Source organism: Montipora foliosa, chromosome 8 (genome assembly GCF_036669935.1).
Source record: "Montipora foliosa isolate CH-2021 chromosome 8, ASM3666993v2, whole genome shotgun sequence".
NCBI classification, from domain to species: Eukaryota; Metazoa; Cnidaria; class Anthozoa; order Scleractinia; family Acroporidae; genus Montipora; species Montipora foliosa.
This window is the reverse complement of record NC_090876.1, coordinates 4,063,267-4,073,266: the sequence shown is the minus strand read 5'-3', so window position 1 is coordinate 4,073,266 and position 10,000 is coordinate 4,063,267. Positions and strand designations below refer to the sequence as shown.

The 10,000-nt window shown below is 40.8% G+C and overlaps 3 protein-coding genes across 4 annotated transcripts in view; 1 reads left to right on the top strand and 2 right to left on the bottom strand.

Annotated features, from left to right (window-relative positions):
• Positions 1-2,993, top strand: part of LOC137967971 (cilia- and flagella-associated protein 69-like) — a 24,663-nt gene extending 21,670 nt beyond the window's left edge. The window contains exons 31-33 of the mRNA XM_068814583.1: positions 724-766; positions 1,115-1,222; positions 2,497-2,993. Coding sequence (XP_068670684.1) covers positions 724-766; positions 1,115-1,222; positions 2,497-2,499 — 154 coding nt within the window. The 3' untranslated portion in view covers positions 2,500-2,993. The remainder of the gene's footprint in view (positions 1-723; positions 767-1,114; positions 1,223-2,496) is intronic.
• Positions 2,446-3,928, bottom strand: LOC137967975 (uncharacterized). Its single transcript, XM_068814591.1, has one exon. It carries the CDS (start codon positions 3,804-3,806, stop codon positions 3,021-3,023), a length of 786 nt encoding a protein of 261 aa, XP_068670692.1. The 5' UTR covers positions 3,807-3,928; the 3' UTR covers positions 2,446-3,020.
• Positions 3,929-4,190: 262 nt separating this feature from the next.
• LOC137967970 (helicase POLQ-like) overlaps positions 4,191-10,000 on the bottom strand; it is an 18,147-nt gene continuing 12,337 nt past the window's right edge. For both annotated transcript variants that reach the window (XM_068814582.1, XM_068814581.1), the window contains exons 16-18: positions 7,127-7,240; positions 6,625-6,759; positions 4,191-4,961 (exon numbers count right to left, since the gene is read on the bottom strand). In XM_068814582.1, the coding sequence (XP_068670683.1) occupies positions 4,854-4,961; positions 6,625-6,759; positions 7,127-7,240 (357 nt within the window). In that variant the 3' untranslated portion in view covers positions 4,191-4,853. The remainder of the gene's footprint in view (positions 4,962-6,624; positions 6,760-7,126; positions 7,241-10,000) is intronic.

The window sequence follows — 10,000 nt, the reverse complement described above, 5'->3', positions numbered from 1 at the left end:
CTGAAAAACCCTACCCTTTGGGGCCGCACATATCTATATAGCCCATATGAGGGAGTACCCCCCCCCCCCCCTGGGCTTTAGACCATAGGTAGCCCAAGCTCGATATATGAGCAGCTCTTTATATGATGACCTTTGCATTGTCATTGTTACGTGACTCGAGCGATTTGCATATTTATAAGGATTTGTATGGGGAAAATAACGATTGTTTCTGTGACCTATGAAAATGTAGCGATTTAAATAAAAATCGTCTTACCTTACTTTAGTTGAGTGTTTTTTCCCCTCCTGTGTGGTCTTTGAGCCGATTTACGGCCATTCCTTTGACTTTTAGAGGAACCGGTTTGCTCCCTCTATACCGGTTCAGCCATTCATAGTACAGGGCTCGAAATAACGACCGGTCAACGGACAATGTCTGAACTGATTTTGGAGTTGACCGGTCAACTTTTCGTCTTGCCGGTCATGTTGACCGGTCACATTTGATCGTTTTGAAACTGCAATAAATTAATTTCCCTTCTGTGCAGTTGTAGCAAGTCGCAGAAACGGTACGTGACCGAGCTAAAATGAATTTGGCCGGTCATCGTGTCCGCAGACTCTCCGGAAATTATTTCGAGTCCTGTAGGAGTGAAATCGTTAGTGTAGTTATTGCGTAATACCCCTAAAATTAAAATAAGAATCTCTGCATAGAACAGGATCAGTAATTCGTGATTTCTGCTCTTTTTTTCTCAGATGGCTTGCCCACGAAACTTTACAGGATGACCTCAACACAACAGTACGTGCACATGAAAAAATGTTAATTGCGTTAGTTCTTTTCTATGTCATGCTCTGTGTACGCTTTTGGCTCAATTTGTTGTGAGTTACCCGTCATGCAGTGGTGCTTCAACCATTTTTGCTTTAAAGCGTCAGACTTTCCCTTTCCCTAATCTTTAGGGGGTGCAGACGGTGACAGGGTTTCTTTCTGCCGCAGCCCTCAGGGAAGGGGGGCGGGGGACATATTTCACTTAAAGTCATTCACCGAAGGGTCAAGACTGCCAGGTTCATGTCTGTTTTTTTTGTAATTCTCTGCAAAGCCAGGTTGCTTCTAAATTCGCCCGTATTAATATATCGATTTATTCTGTAGACTTTTTGTGGCAGGCAGGTGGAAATAGAAAGCACACCGCTCGAATTAACACGAGCGTTGGTGGATCCTACATTAAGTGAGGAAGATAAAAAGACCCTCGTAGTAACGGTAAGTACACATAAAAATACCGTCCCCAGCTACGTAGGTTGCTGTATCCACACATATGGTTTGCTTGTTTGTTTTTTTCTTTGTTAAAACCTTTTCCCACTGAACTGATGGCTTAATGAAGTTTGTGTTCCTCTCTGAATTAAGAAGGAAAGAAAACTGCGTCATGCCCTTAAAAAAATGTTAACACATTATGATCTTGGAAAACCTTATCGCACTAGTTTAACGTAATGAGTGGATGAATCCACCAATAACAACGCCATGTAGCGGAAAAGAGGCTACCAAACACTGAACTACCGACTGATTTTAATTCAATGTCTGCGTAACAAATTGACCCAAAATATGGTATCCAATGTAGAAACATACGCGGGAAACGGTACCCTAAAGGCCGTCGCACACTAGCCGACTTTTTTGTCGGGCGACGAACAATTCTTGACTTGTCGGCTAGTGTGTGGTGAATTCAGCAGACAAGTCTGCGGTAAGATCGGGGCTTGTCGGGCGATATCTCACAATGCTAGGTCTCAAAATGTCTTGTCGGCAAGTGCGCTGTGGACCAAGACAATTTGTCGGGATTCGCGCGCGCCGCAACCAATTAGGAAGCTCTTTTTCCAACATGGCGCTATCTTGCTTTTGGATGAGTCGGCCCAAGCATCCACGCGGTTAGTCGCGACAACAAAAACGGCCAGTGTGCGGCAAGCTGATGGCCCGACAAATTTAACCCGATTTGACGCCATTAAAAAATCTGCAGTTCTACGACAAAAAAATCGGCCAGGGTGCGGCGGCCTTAACCCTAACCCCTTTTCTCCATTTTGATTGGCTAAGAGTAGTACAGTTGTCAGGTAAAACAGTGCATAAAAGAGGCTTGAGAGATGTCATTCATGTAATTCATTGCAAAAAGAGGCGACAAGCCTAACCCTTTGGTTGGTCAATGATCAAAGTAACTCACAGGTGAGCCCAGAATGGCGCAAGATTTGGGTTCGTGATTCGTTATACGCTTGCGTTGCTTCTGCATATTACGATAAGTTTTTCGTGTATATTATTAATAAGTAATCAAAATATTTTTCTCGTTAAATTTGGAATAAATGAACACTTGGAAATTTTCTGAAAGAATCGAAATAGCACGTGCCGAATGTACTCATGCAATTGTTTTCGATTTTGAAAAAAATTATGCTCGAACTTATTTCTTCCGAATTGAACACGAAATCATATGATTGTCTGTACAAAGGTTAATGTAATTCACTTAGAAGACCTTTATTGTTTTTTTCTCCCTTTTGCAGTGACGGAAGCACGACTTCATTGAACGATGACGAGGGCGTGCACTTAGTTGCACATCTGTAAATACACACTTTGCAGTTGTACAGTGTAAATAAAAGTTTATATCGCGGGAATCGTGTGAACCGTTGTATTCTCACTTCCCTCAGAACTATTATGAATGAAAGCGAATGGTTCGGACACTTCTCACTTGCCTGTTCGCTCATTGCCCCTCTCCCCAGCTACACTTCGCCCGTTTCCATATGAAGAAAAAAGTTATCGTTCCCACTTGGGTCAAATGAACTGAACCCATGCATTCGCTGTCAAACTTAACCCGGAGTATATGAAAAAATCTTGACCCAACGGCACGTCTCATCTTGGGAAAGGAGGAAACTTCTCCTCGTGTAAATGTTGCAATCTGTCATCACTAAACATTGTATAGAACTGAACACGACTCTTTGATTCTGCATCATAAGTTACGCCTATTATTTATGCCGCTACTCTCAACCTTTCGGCCTTTGCCGCACTGATATTTTCAGTCTTTGAGCTATTAAGTGTTTTTCGATTTTTTCTTTTCATCTGCATTCCGTAAAATAGCTGTCGCCATAACAATCGAACCTATTTGACGAAACTTGCTTTTCAAGTTTGTTGCAAGCATACTATCCCGTGAATAGTATTGACCAGCGGCAGCTTTCCTCTGAGGGTTCACCTCGCGTCTTGTGGGGATATCGCTCACCTCAGGTAGACGAACCGATTGCCCAGTCTTCTCTTTATCCATATTGGCTTGCCACGAAAATGCTGTTCTTTCATTTGTAGCCTTGCCCTTGTCAACCTTCCCGGACAAAATTAACGACGCTGTGATAGGACTCGCCACTCGAAATTCACTGAATACCTGTGATCGCTGAAGACGATTTATATTAGGATGTAAGTGTCTCTGTGGGCCATACTTCACTTCAATGCTCTGCACTGCTGATTCGTCACAACTCTGTTGCCTCACTTGTCCTCTTCCTTTTGGCGTTGCATTCACAGTTTTCAGATAGGGTATACTCGGTCTCCGATCGTTAACAGGCGCTGTGTCATAATCCTTTTTACGACCATCAAGCAAACAAGGCAAACTGAGACGCTTATGTGTTGATGCAGGTATCGAATTAAAGCGATCCAGACTCTCTAGCAAGCTTTCCTTTGCTAAAGAAATACGTCTTAGTTCTCTGTCAATATGAAGCTTTTCTCGCGAAATAGAATCTAGTTTCTGCCTTAGGAACTTGTCCTCTATACAGTTCTGTATTTGTACCCTCTTCCGTTTTTCCGCCAACGGTCGCTGTGGATATCTCGACATTTTTTGAACAATGGAGTGTACTGAGAGAATTAATTGTCCAAAGATTCCCAGTATTAGAGATCCGCAATCATTAATTAGTTGCGCAAGCTTAGAAAACAAATTATTAGCACTAATGATAATGTATATTGACAGATGTTTTATTGCTTTTTCATAGACGTGTCCTTTTTTAATTAAAGCTAATTAGTTGTTTGAATAGTTTAAAGTTACTAAACAATCACAGGGTACTGGGAATTCATTGCGCAATTCACCTAATTGGCACTGTTCAGTTAATTGCAAGCCTTTAATGGCGCTGCCGAAAATAAATGAGCAAAACCGCGCGATAACCCTCGTTTCAGCATACATGGGACGTTCTTTCTTTTATTAAAGTTCAAAACGCCAAAAATGTCAAGTGGATAACGTATTTGACGTTTATTTTCTTCATTTCTTTGCAAGTGACATTTAGCATAACTTCATTACCATACGTCAAAAAAGGCTGCTGTGTACAAAAATTTTCCCCCCAAAAAATCGACACTTTCATCTGCTCGTGGCTTTGATATCACCTTCCCCTTAACTATAACTATGAATTCGTCTAATGATTTCTGCATTTCAAATCATATATTTTTGCACAGAGTAGTGCGTTCATACCACGCTTATTACTGACCGCAAGTAACCTTCAGAAAGAGTTTCATTAAGGCATTACTTTCTTTTTATTTCTTTGTTAGGCTTCCTCAAATATTTAACGCATCCATCAAATTTTAAAGATCGTGGAATGCACACTGGAAGTCTGAAAGTCGTTTTTTGTTTGTTTGTTTGATTTAGTATCGCAAAAAAAAAAGCACAGCTGTTCTTCCAAAAAGGAACGATGATTCCTCGTAAACGAACGAATTGCCAATTAAAATTGATCGCGCTCACGAAGTATAACTGAACACTCAACCAAAGCATACTTAGAATTAAGTCATTTGTTTCAACGAATACATCGTGAACACTATTTCCATTCTGGACTTAAAATAATTATGTTCATTACAAATTTACAGAGAGACATGGCAGACTCCAAATTAAGCAAATAATTTAATCTTCAGACATTAATTCTGAATTCACTCTGTTTAATTCTTGCGGTAAACATGTCATTTCTTCCGCCTCTTCTCTCAACGCGTCCGCTTTCTCTTGTAACAACATCTTAAAGAAAACGAAAGACTGTCACTGGTCTACACTACTACCAAGACATTCAAATCAGTGGGAAAATTTGGTAGTGAATCAAATCAATCTGCTCAGTTTATAATGGCTCTTTATTTCTAACCGGACTCGCAATTGAGTATCGCTTTCACTTCTGGGTTGCGCAAATGAAACATTCCCAACCACATTTTCCTTCTAAGACTGGAGGCCGTGTATAGATAGCTTTACCAAGAATGAGCTTGGTGGCAACGGACAACTGAAAACTCAGAGTCCTAGGAAGGATTCGAACCTCCGTAACAACACCGCATGTCAGATGCTGTACGGATTGAGCTACGAGAAATCCTGGGCCCGGTTGTTCAAAATTAACGCTAATCCCAAATTAACCAAGGAGTTTACTTCTGTACGCCCAAATGCTGTTCAACGCTGATATTCGGCAAAACTATACAATAGAGGAAGTCAGTCTTGAAAAACAAAAATAAGCAAGAGAAACTTTCATCAAAAGTAATCCTGGATTAAGTTAATCGGCTTTCGTAAAACCGTGCCCTGGTCGTTTACTTAGGGTGGAATTTCCTGCGAAAGACCTCTGATGTTTCAGTTGTCCCTTCACCCGTTGCAAATGAAGAAACTGGTATATCATCCTTCTCACAGGCCAATTTCACCTTTAAAAACGAATAGTTGCATTGCAGCCTTCATATTGGAGTACGAGAACAAATACGAGTGCGAGTGTTCTGTTTTAAAGAACGAAATTTTTCGAAATGCGCATGCTCACAACTGCGAACTCGCACTCGCAGTCGTCGCCGTACTCCAATCTGATGGTCGCCATTTTACGTTCATACCAATGTTGTAGCAACTACCCCGAAATTAAACTGGTCTGAACGCCGTGGAGGTTTGGCAAGAAAAATTGAAAAAGTTCGTCCACATAACCTCAAAAATTTGGTAATTTCACGTCTTTGTTAGGAAGAGAAAGGCAAAGAAATATACCAATGAAAACGAACAAGCAGGCGTCCAAGAATAACGACCTCAGTTTGGTTCCAAACCCGAAGTCTACGAATCATGGAGTTGTCTTGTGGCTCTTCTGCGCAGTGCCACAATTTGGAGACATTTAGTGCTCGCCGACACCCTGTAACTCCGCCTCTTTCGGAACAAGCCAGAGGTCGTTATTCGCACTGCCTTCCGACACAATGGGGGCTTTTGGGAACGAAACGAGAACACAAGAACGTTCTGGCCTTTTGACCAAGTGCGCTTGCTCAGAACGGAAACTCGTACTTAGAAACAAATGGTCTCTAAAAGCGATAGAGCGGTTTTCAATTGAGTGTCGAAAGTAATTAGCGAATTACTTTGGTTTTGCATTAATTCACTCAGTGATTGGTTCAAAGTTCTCGCACCATTTTTTCAACCAATCAGAATTGAAACCAAAACCAATCGTCGCATGAGCACATTTTCCCGCGCTTTGTATCGGCGACGTGTAATTACTTTGAGTTTTGATTGGTTTACTGGATTGTCTCCGTCCTTTTTGATTGGTTAAAGTAATTACTTTGGTTTTGGTTTTTCGACACTCATTTGAAAACCGCTGATGACAAGAAGCAATGAAAGAATGACCACAAGAGTTCGGAATATGATACCGATAAACGATAAATGACCACGAATTGCAAAGTGTTTTTGTTACCTTGGCCGCTGACACTATCTGATTGGCCTGTCGTCTTGACAAGTGTTCAATTCCAGACACTAGCGCATTTACATCAGCCCAGGCCAGGCTGCTAAGACTTTTGTAGCCTGCTTTAAATAGCTGACGAGCACGGGCCTAAAGAGAGATTTTAAATAAAATTCACAGAGCCTTAGTTTTGTGATGTCTGGCAACTATCTAAAAAAAATGGAGAGAAAAGAGCAGGGGATGACCAACGCATTCCCAATTGCAGATCTTGAGTTTCTAAGCGCACACAATTTCCTTTACGCATGATCTTTATGCCATGACAGCTGTGAAGATTCAGCAGGTGGGTATGGGACTTGTTCGTGATAGAACAACAAAGTATCGTAATCAGCCTGACAAGACACTCAACAAAAGTCATGTGAACAAAAAAAAAAAACGAACCTGTCATGTGAACAAAAAAAAAACCGAACCTTTACGCTACATCGTTAATGGTCGAGAGTAAAGACACATTTCCACCCACCTGCTTCACACCAGGGACTTCCATAAGAGGAATAAGTTCCAGACTTGCCGTGTAGGATAGTTTCTTTACCATTGCTTCCAACAACAGATTCAACCCCCAAAATTCATTCAATTCCTGTGGTATTGAATCATGATACAATTTACAAGATTATTAAGCCGGAGATACAAGGTTCAACGTTTGTTGATCAGCAAATGTTGCAGCTGTTGTTCAACAAATGTTGTACAGTGTGTCATTGATTTATGCCATTCAACACGTTGAAAATTGTTGAACGAGAATAGACACCAGCTCTATTCCGTTCAACACGTCTGTGCAACATTATTCTCAACAAATGTTGCAAGATGTTGAACCGTGTGTCATCGGCTTTAAGTGCAAGTAACAGGTATCCTATACGTCTTTGCTCAATTTGCATAAGTATCTGTATTTCCACTACACGGCGAACTTTTCTTTACTGGCGACTGTTCTTTCTTACACTGAGGGCCTCAAGAATCATAAACCCTGACATGAACTTTGCCATAGATTGTTTGAGACCTGTGGCATTTGAGCACGCGCATATGTTGGTCAATAGTTAATGTGTGGCAGCCATTTTGTTGTAATGCAGTTTAGTTCTAAGTTGAATTACGGTGATTCCCTAGAAAGAGAACTTGTCATATATTTCCGATAAAACTTCGCACACCGTTGTAACATGTCAAGGAGATGATAAAAATGTGATAAAAGAGGGGGGTCACCGTGCTCGTTTCTATGTTACGACGCTGACGAATACGGCTATTTAAGTCACTTTGATAATTGCCGCACATCCCCAATGTTGGACAAATTTAGCTCGATTTTTTAAATGTAATCACCGTTATAACGCAGAGCCTGGTGTCATTCTGTGATTAATTCGCGTTCGTACCTGAAAAATGTGTTTGAATGCCTTTGTGAGTACATAACACTCTAAAATTGGTTTAACTCGAGTGTGTACTGTTCGACTCGTAATAACTCCTTCTATAAAATTTTATGAAATTGCCAAAAAACTGGCCATAGATTTTTGCTGATTTTCTTACTACTCCATGAAGACACCGTTCTCAGCAGAAATATGAAATAAAAAATAGGGTCACCGAACTCGTTCAGGAGAAAATAGCGATTCCTTGACGGATTAAGCTTGGCATCAATGAAAATCCGCCATTTTATCAACATGCGCGCGCAAATGACGCACAAAATTATGCGCAGTAGGGTTGCGCAATGCAAAACTAGGGAATCACCTTATGGACGGTGCCTACTATTGTTGTTGCACATACGTTCTGCGCATCTCGAGATACTCGGGTTTCCTATCAGCAATGCTCACTGATACAGTGGTATTTTCGTGCGGTTTACAAAGTAGGAGAAAGTAGATCTTAGTAAGTATTATTGGTATCCAAAAAGAAAATTGGGGGTAACCATGCATTTTTGAGAGATAATTAAGCTTCAATTTGAGAAAAAAACGCCATACATTGCTTTGTATTTTAAAGCTGTTTACAAATATTATTCATGAATTATCTTTGAAAAATGCGTGGTTACCCCCAATTTTCTTTGTAGATTTCAACAACACTTGTTCAGATATACATTTCCTGCATAATCATAAACCAACGCAAAAATATCTTTGAGTTAGTAGGCACCATCCTTAAGCCAATTCAATATGGTTACAACACCTTCCTGTCGCCAACTGGCCACTTTTTCTGGAAAGAATAGACCAGACCACAGACCATCACGCCAGGAACTCCTCGACCGTCTAATGATTTGCGAATAGTTTGTGAACAGAATTTTACGAACAGAGTTGTGCGTTGGGGCCTTTAACTAAAAAGGTAATACTGATTGAATCACTTAAAGTACCCCAGTGATAAAAAAAAATCACTTCCTTTTTTCCTGCAGATTTTGAAAGTATATACGTTTGCTTAACACCTGACTGGCAAAATCGTGAGCTTTGATTTTTATCCACAGGCCGTCTACTTTGAGTGTAGGTATTGGATTTCACGGTCCGCCATTACTCACGTTCAAAACTGACTGATTTTGAAAAGTGACGTCCAAGGCTCACTAGCTTAAAATTTCAGCGTGTGAATGCATCTTATTATATATGCAAAACACTCGTGTTGCATATTAATTCAGCGGCGTACCCACGAATTGCGTTCTCAAACAAGTGAGCCTTTGACTTCATTTTCTCCTCGATTCCTCTCTCTCGAGATCTAGAAGTTAGGCAGACAAGTGTCTTAAAACTTTGGTCGCTTAGTGTTAATTTAATATAGTTTTGAAATCCAAAGAAAAATAGGAAATGATTTTTTGGTCAAAGAGGCACTTTAAAAAAAAAGTTGACAAAGATTTGCTTTCAAGAGAGCGATTTTCAGTTGAGTGTCGTAAAACAGATAGCAACGTAATTACTTCGACAAATCACTGCTGGTGCAAACAGCGCTATGAAGAAATCCAAATTCGTAACAATTCCATGCAACTTGCTCAAAGCGCGGGGAAAGTCGCGCGTGCAAGTCGCGATTGGCTTTGAATTTCCTTCTCATTGGTTGATTAATTCACGCGAGATTTTTAAACCAATCACTATGCATAGCAATTGAAATCGCGTAATTACTTTTGACAGTCATTTGAAAACTGCTGTAGCAAACCCTAAAGGCCTGGCCAAACGCTCGCAGCATTTCAACGCAACATCTTGCAACATTGTTGGGCACAACATATTGCATACGTTTGGCCACCCAGTTGCGATATGTTGCAACAGGTTGGATGATGTTGGATCGAATTTGAAAACAGTCAAATTTTTCGTGCCGCACCGGTATCGCGAGGTCACGGGTTCAAACCCCGTTGAAGTCCTACGCAATTGCAAAAATTGCGTACATAACTGCGAGGATCATAGCTTCACTT